General features: G+C 44.2%; 1 protein-coding gene across 2 annotated transcripts in view; it reads left to right on the top strand.

Moving 5' to 3' along the window:
• SNX7 (sorting nexin 7) overlaps window positions 1-14,262 on the top strand; it is a 58,537-nt gene that overhangs the window by 25,820 nt on the left and 18,455 nt on the right. For both annotated transcript variants that reach the window (XM_066624258.1, XM_066624259.1), the window contains 2 exons: window positions 3,063-3,149; window positions 13,707-13,859. In XM_066624258.1, coding sequence (XP_066480355.1) covers window positions 3,063-3,149; window positions 13,707-13,859 — 240 coding nt within the window. The remainder of the gene's footprint in view (window positions 1-3,062; window positions 3,150-13,706; window positions 13,860-14,262) is intronic.

A 14,262-nucleotide genomic window follows, 5' to 3' on the forward strand; every position in this document is an offset into this window, starting at 1 on the left:
GGCTCTTTACGGAGACTGCGAGCGATGATGGGGGGAAGGTTCTATTGCATTTGCTGTGCCCGCCCGCAGCAGGCGCAACTTGAGGAAACCTCTTCCAAGCTCCAGGGGCTACATCTGCGCCTGTGCAAGGCGCATCCATGTTTTCACTCTCGGAGCTGCCTACAAATGGAGGTGATTGAGGCTTCCGACAATGTTTTGAGGTACAGTGTGTGATGTGAGTGACACTTAATTTTTCCCCCCACCCGAGACATGTTGAGACAAAAACATGGATAAATAATTCACGGTTAAATAGGTTACACCTGTACTTAGAAGTACCTTTCTAAGGCTTCTGGATTGTTCTGATTGCTGGAGAGGCCATGCATGGAATTGTGCAACCTGGATCATGTGTAGCAGTGGGTCAGGTGAGGCAGTGCCTCGCCTGCCTCTAGTGACCACATGTTCCTACTATAAGAAAGAGTCCTCCCGTCCTTCCCCCATTTGACATGACAATACATGAAAGTTAGGTAGGAAAGGTATTATGAACCTTATCTCTCCCCCCCCCCCCCCCCCGTTTACATCTGAGAAAATATATTTTCTCTATCGGAGCAACATGGGTTGAAGTTACAGAGCAGCAGCAATTGCATCTTTCCCATAATAATGAAAGCAGAGGGTCTCAGTTCTCAAGCCTGCAGTGATAAATATTAACTGTATCCACAAGGGGGAGCCTTCACAAAGTAGGTTGACTTTGTGAAGCCGTCAAGCTAAACATCAATAAGCAGAGCAAATCAGAAGTGGTGCCTGTGTTGTCAGTTAGGATTCTAATAGGAGGAGAAATGTCCTAGGCTGGTTTGAGTTGCTTGAATGGAAGTGGGGGGGTTAGGCCCAGAAGGGTTTTGTTGCATTTGTTAGATCCCTAAACTCCTCTTCAGCTTTATAATTAGGCTGCATTTGGTGAATGCAGGGGGTAGCTCATCCTTCCATTAGCACAGCATCTCAGTATCCTTTCTTTTCCTTTGACTGCTGCTGGACCTCCATCTGGCTGTACATTCCCTTAGCAGGGGGTGGGAGGTAGCACTTACCGAATGCAAGCCTCTTTTTGAAGGATGAAAAACAGCACTGTAGTTTAATTCACACACGCTCACTTGTAGTACCCCAGCACGATAGATTTTTAGCCTTTCAAGTCAAGCAAGGGAAAAAAAGTGAATCTAAAAATAAAATCTCGGGTTAGATTTCAGGTATAATGAAAGGGGAGGGGAGAGTGGAAATTAATTGCATGTCCCTAGCTAAGCTCATGAACTGTTAAAATGAAGAACATAAGCACAGCTCTGCCGGCTCGTCTAGCCACTGTGAGCTTTTCTCAGACGTTGAAGAAGCAGGATAAAAAAGGTGCATAATAAAATAATAAACGATAGATCAGCATCCTATTTCCAACAGAGACCAGTCAATTCTGAGAAGCCTGCAAGTAGAGAACAAAGGCTGTAGTTCTCCACCATGTTTGCTCTCCAGCAACTAGTATTCAGAAACAGGAGGTTGCCTTAAGCTACTGTGACTATAAATCCATGATATTTTGACTAGTCAGCTGTGTCAGCATCGATCACCACATCTTGTGCCAGTGAGTTCCATATGTTATTTATGAATTGTAGGAAAAAAGACTTTTTGTCAGTCCTGAATCCAATGCCAATCAATTTCACTGGATGACCTCAAAGTTGTAGTGTTATATTGGGGAGATTAAAAAATATCTCTTATCCACTTTCTCACACATTCTAAAGAAAACATACGCTCAAGTACCAGTGCTGCTATGTGGCTCCGGGCAGCAGCTTGCCTGATTGTGGGAGAAGGAGATAAGGGCAACAATATGCACAAAGATGCAAGTTACCTTTCTAGGTGCCTGGGTTGGCGCAAAGAATTCTGTGGAGCCACTAGGGTGGAAGTGTGTGACACAGCACAGTGGGTGTCTCCCAGACCCACCAAAACTGCAGTGGAAGGAGAGAGAGAACTTGGGAGTCTTTGGTCAGACTTTTTATAGGATTTTTGAGCATAAGCCAAAAAAAATATCCTTCTGAGTCCCTTCTGAGCAACTAGGAATACATTCCTATTGGTCTTTGCTGCCCAAAGCTTTAACTTTTTAAAACTGGTTTCTCAGAGTTGCATAGGTTTATCTTTTGTGTGCTAGAGGAAGATAATAGAATGAAGGATTGAGGAGCTATTTTAGGTCTTCAGGCTCTCAGAAGGTGTGTGGTTACTGAACCATCTTTGATATTGATAGATATCAAGAACCCTGAGGTTTGAGTCTATTGTTTCTTTGCTGACCTAAACAACTTTGTTTTTCTCTAAGACAGAATGTCCCAGTGTTTGTGGCATGCTCTGCAGATTCACATAAGGCAGCTAAGCGAGTACAGTCTCTTCAGAAAATTTACATAAGCCTTCTCCAGGCCACAGTGGGACAGAATAGGAGAGATAAATGAACCACAGAAAAAATACAGGTGTGAGCCCCATATCCACAAGGGGTTCTGTTCCAGAACCCCCCACAGATACCTGAATCCATGGATATGATGAGATGCCTACCCCCACTCTACAGAAGTGAGGGGAACTGAGGACTCCAGAGGTCCTCTGAGCTCAGCCACAGCCTCTGCTGGGCTCAGACTGAGTCCTAGAGGCAAAAAAACAGCATTTCTGGTTTTACAGAAAAACTGAACATGACGTTTTTTCACCTCTAGGGCTTGGTCTGAGCCCAGCAAAGGCTGCAGACAGATGTCTGCAGCCTCTGCTGGGCTCAGAGGACCCTACAGTCTCCAGAGGAGCCGTGTGCCAGGGGCGCGCACAGTGGGGCCCTGTGAACCCAGTCCGCAGATAAGTGAATCCACAGATAAGGGATCCGTGGATATCGGGGGCTCCCACATGTCCTTTTGACTTTTGTTTGGGTTTGATGCATTCCTAGCATCAGTCTTGGACAAAAGACTCATCTGATTTAAGCTTCATACCTTTCCAGCATTGAACCTTGGCCAAAGACATGAGTACCCCAAAACAATAAGAGAGCTGAGTAATAGCTACAATATATTTATCTCCACTTTTTTACAATTTAGGGGGTCTTGAAAAGAAGAGACCACATTCAAGCAGAGCTGGATTCCAAAGTTGATGCTATTAATAATAAAAAGCCAGAAAATGATCTGGTAAGTATGCAAACCTTTGCTTAATGGTAATGGTGAATTTTTTGCTATACTTAAAAATCAGGTGCTGTCATATCACACAAGACTGCTGTCGATGACTTTTGCATATGCAAGTGTAAGTCTTCTTACACTCTTCCAGATACAGTTGTGCTTACACTCTTCCAGATACAGTTGTGATACAAGGTGCTTGTATTTTGAATGAAGATTTAACATAGTTAGGGAATGCTTGCCTGCCTTCATCATGAATGAAACCTCTTGATTATAGTATCTTCATGTTTGACTAGTCAATACATTCTTGGAGCCTGTACCACAATAGCAAAGTGTGATGGGAGAGAAAATGAAGAGGTGACTATAGAGTCAGAGAAAGCACGAGTAACGTGTATGAGAATTTTCCTCCACCTACCGAACTCCTTGCGCTTAGAAAAGTATCAGGTTTGCAAGAAGGCTGGACTAGAACATGTACCCCTTACATGCTAGCTTTCAACAGGTGGCAAGTTCCTGATATGGGGAAGGATCATTCAGATGCTTTTTCTGAACATGTAGATACACTTGGGCTGCAATCCTAACCACACTTTCCTGAGAGTAAGCCCCATTGAAGAAAATAGGACTTACTGCTGAGTAGACCTGGTTAGGATTGTGCCCTAAGAAATTTATACTTGCAGTCAGGGTCACTAAAATAAAAGAAGCATGAAATAATTCATTTTCCGTTATGAAGTACATAACAGTAAAGGCTTTTCTCTATAGAGAGTTTTGTCAGGAATCAAATGGTAAGACTGAAGAAGGTGAAAATATATCTGACATCCCTAATAGGTGTAGTACGTGTTCCAGTGCAACAGCATTAAATAGATTTCATCTTTGGGAGGGGGGAATTTACATCGGAGAATGGAGGGACAGGAGTCCTTACCCCTTAGCTATTTTACCGGTGTGGAGTTCCAGACTCATGCTTGTTTGGTGAACATGTATCAGAAATACTGGCAGAGGTAAAAGCAACTGGGGGAAGGAATGTTAGGAGGACAGTAGTTAGGAGGGCTGAATGCTCCTTTCCCTTCTTTCTCAAACATAAATTGAAGACTCCCAAGGCTTTTTTTTTTCCGCCAGGGGAGAAAGGGGTACCTGGACTCCTGTGCACACTGCTGCATCATAATGTATAGGTTGCCTTAAGAGAAAGCAATTCAAGCACTGCATCAATTAGTGCTGAGATGTAATTTATATTCCACAACACTTATATGATAAGCGATACCAAAGAGTTATGGAATGTAAATTACATCTCAACGCTAATTGATTCAGTACTTGAACTGCAAAACATTACAGGTATGATCCAGTTCTATAGCAGATACATCCATGCGTGAGGCTTTCCTGAAGGTCTTAGAAGACTTTCTGTTCCCTTTTCCTGTGTGGGCACGTAGGTTCCTCCTATATCCTCATCTAGCCTGTCCTGTCTCCACAATGCAAGTGACTTTCAGGCTTCATGGAGGGGTAGGTTGGGGAGGACCTTATTGAACTCTTTAGGAATCTTTTGCATGCAGGTGATGTGCACACAGTGGTATGAGTTCATGCCCATTATGTGGCACTGAGTCGGGCTGCGACATACTTGGGTAGTCTGTCAAAACCAATTGCAGTGTAGCAAAGAAATGAGTTTTTGACTTTCCACAGTACATCCCCTTCTTTCACACATGAGGAAATTATTACCACTGCTACTATCATGCCTCGTTATCCACTGGGGTTCCGTTCCAGAACCCCCAGTGGTTAAAAAGAAATCAGCGGATAACAAACTAGTGAAAAAATAGCTTCAAAGACTAACTCCCAGATTTGTTTCTCCATTGTCACCTCAGAATGCATTGGTATAGAGCAGGGGTGTCAAACTCATTTCATACAGTGGGCCAAATTGTATTCTTGATGCCTGCTGAGGGCCAGAAGTGACATCATTAAGCAGGAAGTGATAGCATAAAGCAGGCCATGACCAGAAATAAGCTCTTTTTTTCTCACTTAGGAACTCATTAGCTGCAAGAAGAGAAAATATGAAAATCTTATTTTCAAGATATGAGAGAGCCCAATTATCACGCAGATTGCCCTTTCAGCACCGAGACCTCAATACAGCTCAGCAGCTGAGAGCACCTGGTGGTGGTGCTGAGAGATCCCAAGGGCCAGATAAAGAGCTTCTGTGGGCCACATTCGGTCCCTGAGCCTTATGTTTGACACCCCTGGTATAAATGCTATATCGTAGGGCTTTTCAAACTGGGGCATCGCGACGGCCCAGCCTGTGGGCCCTGGCCTCTGCCCCCTTAAGGGGTGGGGGCAGCCTAGAGGCAGGGAGGAGGCAGCGGTGCAATCCCCAGGATTGCACCACTCAGGGGGCTGCAGGAGCTTGGGTGCACTTACCCAAGCCTCCTGCAGCCTCCCCAGGGTGTGGGGAGTCCGGTGTGAACCTTTGGCAGGGCTCCTGGCAGCAGTGAAAGTGAAAGCGGAACGATCGCACTCTACTTCTGCTTTAGCGGAGGCAGGGAGCGATCACTCTGCTTTTACATTCACTGCTGCGGGGAGCCCTGCCGAAGGTTCACAGCAGGCTCCCCACACCCTGGGGAGGCTGCAGGAAGCTTGGGTAAGTGCACCCAAGCCCCTGCAGCTCCCTGAGCGGCGCGATCCTGGGGATTGCACCGCTGCCTTCCTCCCGCTCCCACTGCCTCCCCCCGCCCCCACAAGCACTTACAGTGGCTCAAACTCTCCATGAGAGTTTGAAAACCACTGCTTTATCACATTCAGCCACTAAATGGGATGAATAATATAATCTAATGGAATGAAATCATAATTATTTAACAGTGCAAGGGTAGGAAATTGGATTTTGGTGCTTTTTTTCCTTGTTACAAGGCATTTAAATGTGGACCTTGGTATCAGTGGTGAGTCAAATAGTGGATACCAAGGCACCACCTCTACTCCTGTGTATCAAAGACACACAGAAAAAATTAATTTCCCCCCTCCTCGTGTGCATACCACCATCACTGGAACTGGTTCAAGCTAAGAGAGGCATTGTCCTGGGAGCAGTGTGTGTTTGAATAACATAGGACACAAACCAGTTGTGGTGGGGAATAGCAGGAAGTAAAGACTTCTTCTTGCTCAGCTAGGGATCATACCTTATCTGGAAGCTCTTATAGATGTCAGTCCTAATCACATAATTTGTTCTGGCATATTGCTATTTGAGAAGCTTCTTTGCTAGTCTGGCCAGTTGTTCTGGAGCTTCCTTCCTTGACCGCAATCTGGTGGCAGTGAACAATTCTAATGTCCATGTCTCTTCTGTCATTATCCCTTAAACCACAGGCTGAAGATCTGCTTCAGGCTCATCCTGTCAGGGGGTCCAGTACCCATCACTTAATATGCAGTTCCACATAAATTAATATTAAGCACACTAATGACCACTTACCCATTTCATATGCCCTGAAGAGACAAATCAGAAAATCCAAGCTGAAATTGCTACATCATTATTAAGAACTCTTAAATGAATGCAAATTCTTTTGTAGACTTCAAAAGGAGCTTTTAACAGGTATGTAAAGTGGACCACTGCTGTTTCCTTGGGCCTTGATATCTAATTTGTTTGGAATTTAAATGCAGTGCTACTGTTTTATATGTAAAATTCATGGCCTTTCCAATTTTGTGCATTGAGATTTTTTTTTAAACTCTTGGGCTCCAGCAATTCTATAGTAAGGAAGTGCAGTTATAAGATTAAATAATCTGATACAGAACTTAATTTACTTGCATGATGGCTTCTGTTTAAATATAAGTGTTTTGTCACAGTCTTCTGTAGCTATGAATCACCTATCAGATTTTAGGGATACAGACCTAAGACTTGAAGATTGAAGATCTTTTGATTGATTGAGGATCTTTGCAGTGCAATTCTAAGCATGTTTAGTTTCTCAAATATAAGTTCCATTGGACCTGAGTTTTATACCTTGTAAGTTTGCTTAACTTTGGTTGATGAACAATCTGCCATTTAGGTTTATTCATCTATTTATTACATTTAAATACAAATCCATTCTATTAAAAACTTTTGAGAGGGGTTGCTGTGGGGAATATTGATAGAACTGTGAAACTTTTTACAATTTAATAAATAAAAAGTATTACTCATTCTTAGAAGATTAGGGAACCTTTCAAAACCTTTTTCTCCATTTCCTAAAGCAACAGAGTCAAAATGACTCCAAAAATAGTCACAGCCACTTCCATGCCACCATATCGCCCCTGCCTGTGACACTTCCCACTTCCAGAACAGCTCCACTTCAAAGCCCTACAGACACAAGGGAGGATGGGTAGGCCCAATTCAAGGTGCTCGCTGCTTCCAACAATGAGAGCTGTGCATCTACCCTCCCCCCCCAATGAGTCTGGGAGACACCCAGGGTGCCATGGAGAGGAAGTGCATCACCCCAGACACCCCCCTGCCACTTAAGACCCGGCCAACCTGGCCACCCCCCTTTGTCCACTGCTGGCCACATCAATATACAGTTTGCTTTCATTGTTCTGATATTTTGTGCCTGCTCATAGGTGCTCACATCACCTTCCACAACAGTTTTACCTGATTCGTGGGCTAAAATATGTGCATTTAATATGTATGCTTGCATTCAGCTAGATGCATGCAACTAAATTGTGCTACCACTAAGATCAAGACCCGAAAATTAGGCCAGAAACTGTTATGAATAGTTCAATTACATCTGGGATCAGGGCCGCAACATGCCATGACTGACTCCTTGATTCACAGCACTGTGCTATATCAGTAGAACAAGGAAGGGTTCCTTTGACATATGAGAGAATGAATTTGGTGCTAAGGACACCCCTTTCTTTGCCGTTGTGCAGAGCAGAAGCTGGCTGATCTCCACAGTGTTTTTCCTTTGGCAGGCTTTTCATAGGTCTTAATGAGCTCTACGCAACTGTCCACTTGAGCTTGCCTTTGGAAGCTGATAGCCAAAAATTATGTTGACAGTGACTGGCATGAACATGGATTCACTGTGAAGAGAGTGTATGGCAGAGAGAGAGAGAAAATCACAAACATGTCATTAGTGCTGAGAAAAGGCTGCAGTGCATGGTCCTTAAATGGGGCATCATTTCATTCCTTCAGGGTTTACTTGTGGCTGCTAAGCAGTAGACATGCATTTGGGAATGGTCCTGCCATCATTCGATCCTACTCTCCAAGCTTAAAATAGAGATGTCATTTTCAAGCTAGAGCTCATGTCTGTTGGCAATGGTCCTTTTCTGCTCTCCTCAGCTAGGATCCTGGGTTGGTATACAAATCGGGTCCTTCTGTAAGAGAACTAACAGGGTGGAGTAATGGACAGAGTACTGGACCTGGACCAAAAAGGCCCAGATTCAAATTAAACATCAGAGTCACCAAGTGACTCTGTGCCAGTCTGTCTTTCAGCCTAATATATGACCACTCTGAACTCCAGAGGGAGGGCAAGATAAAATTGAAATAACAAGTGTGTGTCTAGCAGCGGTGTTTGGAATCCCACCAAAGGCTCATTAAATCTGTTTTTGCTGTGTGTCTGAGATTCGCCACAAAACAGTGTGCCGGGTTGAGTTGTTTTATTCTGGTCTTCAGCTTGGTGGGTCACAAGCTGTGCTGGCCTGGTTCTAATGCTTGTGTATATATTGCATGTTATCCTTTGGTTACTATAACTTCTCCACTTACCTCCAAGAAAGATACAAACAAGAGATGAGTGAGTCCTTCTGTTCATACTGAGTTGATCCACGTCTAAGCCAAGCTAACTCCCTAAACAGGGGAAAGTAGTTTGGCTTATTTCAGAGACAAGCTGAATTCAACTTCCTTAAGCCTCCAGTCCTCTCGCTGCTTCACACCAAATTTCCTGGATTAAAGTGGGTACTGACAGAGGCAAAAGTTGAAGGTAAAGAACAGAAAGGAAGATGGATCTTTCATTTTCCCATGTTCTGACACCTGGTGTACTCTGTAGCCACATGTCTGGTCAAGCTAAATCAGGGGTGTCAAACCTGGTTCGTACGTCAAGCTGAACAGCATTCGTGGCAGTTGCTGAGTGCAGGAAGTGACATCATAACAGGGCAGGAGGTCTGGTATAGAGGTAGAGCCGCTGTTAGCATGAAGATAGCATCTGAAGGTTACCAGTTTGAGGCTCCAGAAGCTCCGTGAATGATAAGACCTTGAGAAGCAGCTGACAAGCTGAGCTGAGTATTTCCACCTACACTTCAGTGTGAGCAAAGAAGCATCTTGGCTGCCCTTCAAGTAAGAGATGAAGGAGCTGCTTGTCAGCCAGTGTGGGAGGCAGCTGGGGGGTCAGAAGTGATACCAGACTTTTGAAAGATCCATCTGGAATGTTGTTCCAGATAGAACCTCTCTGTCATTGTAAAAAACCCCTTGGGGGTTTAGAGAAAGCCTGCCTATGTGAACCCCCTTGAGTAAAGTCAAAGGAGTAATCCAATGACCAGAAAGGTGGTATATAAATACTTATTATTATTATTATTAATTAAACAGGAAATATCATTAAGTAGATATTGGCTAGAAATAAGTTCTTTGCTCTCATTAAGGAACTCATTAATTGCAAACGACAGAAGATAAATCTTGATCATATTTTCAAGATATGGGAGATCCCAATTAAAATGTGGGCTGCCCTTTCAGCGGCATTGCTTCTGCCAAGGCATCACTTTGCAGCTCAGTACTTCAGAGGCGCTCTGCGCAGTGATGCCTCACCGAAGAAGTAATGCTGAAATGGCAGACTGCATGATAATTGGCCTCTCCCAGCACCTCAGTAGCATCTTCCTCTCTCATCCATCTTGGACTGCCCCTTCCCCTGCAGTGTTCCTTCTGCCTCTCCCTCCCAGAGCCTTAGCAGAAGTGGCGCTGCTGAAATGGTGACACTGGGAGAGCCCAGTTATCATGTACGCTGGATAAAGAGCTTCCACAGGCTGTATCCAGCCCCTGGGCCTTATGTTAGAGTCACCTGAGCTAAATAGTCCTTGGGAAATGTAGTTTTCCCAAGGACTATTGCTATGTCAGTATCCTTTAGGAAAGTTGTATCTCCTGGGGGGCTATATGTGCCCAGATGCCAGGGAGGGGAGGCCTCATTCCTATTTCTGTGGCTTACTGCCTTTACCATTTGCTCCACCCTGGCAAGTATATTAAAGAGAAGGGATGTGGATTGAAAGGAAGCTGTAGTTTGGGGGTAGCTTGATGGCTGTCTAGGTAAGGGGTTTGAGAGGGATTTTTCTCTGGTTAATGTTGAGCCAGAGAAGAATTTGGGAAGTCATCACACTTGCCTTGTAGCCAAGGGGATTATTATGAACCTTCTGAAACTTCCCAGTCTGGACACCTGAGTTTAGTAATACCATTCATACAACCTGCCACTGTAATATGGTGAACAGGTACAGTAGAAGACAAAGCTGCCATACTTTTAATAGCTCTATAGAAGAGGAAATTTGGCATATGTCATTTCTCTAATCCCAGCAGGCCTATGATGTGAGCTTCACCAGTCGAAATTGTCTCTTCTACGCAACTGTCAGAGGTTTGGGAGTTCTCTCCTTGTACACAGCAGTAAACAAGAATTGATTAGGAAGTAATTGCAGCCTCTCTCAAGTCTCTCATACCCAAAGGCAGTTACTATGGTAACTACCAGGAAGTAAGTACTGCAAAAATTTGCATTCATGACCCCCCTAGAAGCCACCACAGCTACCAGAATTGGTTCTGTAAATGAAGACCTGATGCCAATATGGGTGTGCACTCTTTTTTTTTCCCCCCAGAAGAACTTCTATAGCTAACAGTTGCATGGCAACAAGTAATGTCTCAGATGAGTCAGATTACCTGGGCACATTAGTGTGGTGTAAAATATGTGAGGCAGGTATTCACAGGTGAAAACTTTTACTATTGCTTTATTTCCATAATGAGAAAAGCTCTCTTGCTCTGTTTCTGCCTATCCTAAAGCTGTTAAAGACTGAGGAACCCTGACAGACAAAGGGCCCAATCCTATCCAACTTTCCAGCTCCAGTTTAACCACAATGTAGCCCCAGGGTAAGAGAACACATACCTTGAGAAGGTCCTAGTCACTGCCCCTCCACCACAGGATGCAGCGCACACCCCAGTGGCACAACTGCACCAGCACTGGAAAATTGGATAGGATTGGGCCCAAAGTCTCTTGGGCAAAGGTGGCCAGTCTGCAGCACTAGTGGCACATGGACACTTGCACATGCAAAGTTGCCATGTATTTTTGAAAAAACACCGCAGCAGTTTATGGGTTGCTTGATTTCTTTGCTACTCCTTACACTGCATTCTCCCAAGTTTCTAATGCTGTAATGGGCAAAGTCAGGCAGCCATGACTATTCTCCTTTATTTGCTCTTGGAAAATGGGGAGGAAAGCAGGGAAAAAATGGACAAGAGAGAAAGCCAATACGGTGAATGCTAGTGAGCGCGGAGATGGCCAGTGAGATCAGCAAAGCCCAGGTGGACTAGCTAGAGGAGATACCGTCTTCAAGAAAATCATCCTCAAAGAGATCCCATCTAAGATAATTTCTGAGGATGAAAAGGTGAGTAGGCAGAGGAGGGCTGGACTGCACAGAAGGGCAATGAACACATCTTATATGGAACTTGGAACAAGTCCTTCTGGGCTGGAGTAAAGGTCCATGCAGGTTGCCTTTCTGGCCTCATCAGCAGCAAGCCAGCTATTTGGAAAGCTCCAAATAGGCAACAGCATCCCCCATGTTTCTTAATCTATACCTTCTGGCAGTCAAAGATATACTACCCTTGAACTTGGAGGTTCTATTTAGATACTGTGGTAACCAATAAAAGAGACATTAAGGTGGAGTGGCACCACTGGCGTCGCTAGGCTCCCTCGCTAGGTTCCTGCCTCCCTCCCAGCTGCGTCTATTGAGCCAGAAACAAAGCCATGTGGCCGCATTTACTCGTGAGTAGGCAAACGTGCCTTAGTCTGTCAGAAAGGGCAGGCAGAGAGGACTTAAAGGATGTCAGAATGGTTCTGATCCAATGAATGCAGCCCCCAAAAACCTGAGAAGGAAGTCCCTACCTCCCTCCCTCCCTACCTCCTGCAGTCTATTGAGCTCTATGGAAAGCAAACTCAGCCACGTGGTCGTGTTTACTTGCGAGTAGGCAGACGTGCCTTGCCTTCTGGTCAGGCCAGGCAAAGGGGAATGTGAGGCCACCAGAAGGGTCCCGATCTGATGGAGCTGGAGTGCTACAAATGCTCCAGAAGGCAGCCTCCCCCCCCCCAAAAAAGGGCAAAAAAAAGAAGCTTCAACTGGTAAGGGGAATGTTTTCTATTTTGCACTTGCAAAGCTAGGTCGGTCTTTATCTTGATCTGCTTGAAATAGAAGAACTTTAAACTGGGCACTGGGGAGGGCTGGAAATCTCCCTGATTCTTTTTGGGGGTTTGTTATTGCAGGCAGACTAGCTCCATTGACCACTATGGGACTTAGAGTAGACATGCATAGGATTGGGCTCACAGGCTGCAATCCTACCCACACTTTCCTGAGAGTAAGCACCATTGACCGCTATGGGACTTACTTCAGAGTAGACATGCATAGAATTGGGCTCACAGGATGCAATGCTACCCACGCTTTCCTGAGAGTAAGCCCCATTGACCGCTAAGGGACTTACTTCAGAGTAGACATGCATAGAATTGGGCTCACAGGATGCAATGCTACCGACACTTTCCTGAGAGTAAGCCCCATTGACCACTATGGGACTTACTTCAGAGTAGATTCACTTGGTGGAACAGGACTGACACCCCCTTATTTAATTATTTCTTTTATTTTAATTTAATTATTTGTAATTATTTATTTTAATTTGCTTGATGATGTCACTTCTGGCCATGACATCACTTCCAATGGGTCCTGGACAGATTGTCATTCTAAAAAGTGGGTCCCAGTGCTAAAAGTTTGAGAACTGCTGCAATAAGGTGTTAGTAAGTCGACATGGGTGTGTGTGTGACTCTACAAGTTTTCAAAATCACTAAAATCAGAATTTGGAGGAATTATACCATCATGTTATATATCAATCAATGCGTAATTTCATGCAGAATGCAATGAAACAAACCACATTGAAATATCTGTTTTCTATCAAAAGGTACAGCCAAAAAACCAGTGGGGGCAGGGTGATGGTACATCACCATGCCCACCACCTGGGGTGTTGCCCCGCCCACTGCATGGAGTGACGCGCAGGCCTTCCACACCGGGTGACACAAATCCTAGTGACACCACTGAGTGGCATGTTCAAAATTCTCTACATATAAAGTGGCCCGTGGCTTGCTGTGGGTTGGCCACTCCTGTTCTAGAGCTTTAACTGCATGGGAATTCCAGAAATGGTAGACATGATGCCATTCAGGGTAACTTCTCCCCTACAACTGAACCCTTGATAAGTTTTCAAGGGACCCCAGAGTTTCAGAGAACATGGTTCAAAGATAACTAGATGACAGAAAAGGAGTCTTATCAAAATTCTAGCTGATCATGTCTTTCTTTTGGTATTAGTAAAATTGTTATACTGAGTTATCCATAGTGAACCACCCCCTTCCCCATATTTCTTATATTATTCTGATTCTTGTTTAGCTGTCAGAAGAGATTGGAAAACTTGAAGACAAAGTGGAATGTGCCAATAATGCTTTGCAGGCAGACTGGGATCGATGGAAGCAAAATATGTGCCTTGATATGAAGTCAGCATTTAGCGACATGGCAGAAAATAATATCCGCCATTATGAACAGGTAAAAGAAACTTTACAAAAATGTCGTGCAGCCATTGGCTCTGTGCACTTGCTATCCGATCTTTTTTTAAAAAAATGTGTTTAAAAATGAAAATGCTACTTTATTTTCCCAACTAGGCCTTTGCTATATGCTCCAATATGCTTTTGAGTTCAGTGTCAACAGAGGGCAGTCTTGTTTTACAAAGCATAAGAATGTTTGCATCTCCTTTCTTGCTTCAAGAGAGCTGTAAGTGCTTAAGGCAGGAAAGCTTTTTTTTGGTTGTTTTTTTTTTCCAGGCCTCTCTAGGAGTAGATCAGTAGATTATTCACCTTGGAGTTCAGTTGATTAAAGAGCAGGCAATTGAAGTTTTAATCAATAGAGATGGGTTTTAATTGGTGGAGCTGAGATGGAAGATTTAAGTTGC

Source organism: Tiliqua scincoides, chromosome 4, assembly GCF_035046505.1.
Source record: "Tiliqua scincoides isolate rTilSci1 chromosome 4, rTilSci1.hap2, whole genome shotgun sequence".
NCBI classification, from domain to species: domain Eukaryota; kingdom Metazoa; phylum Chordata; class Lepidosauria; order Squamata; family Scincidae; genus Tiliqua; species Tiliqua scincoides.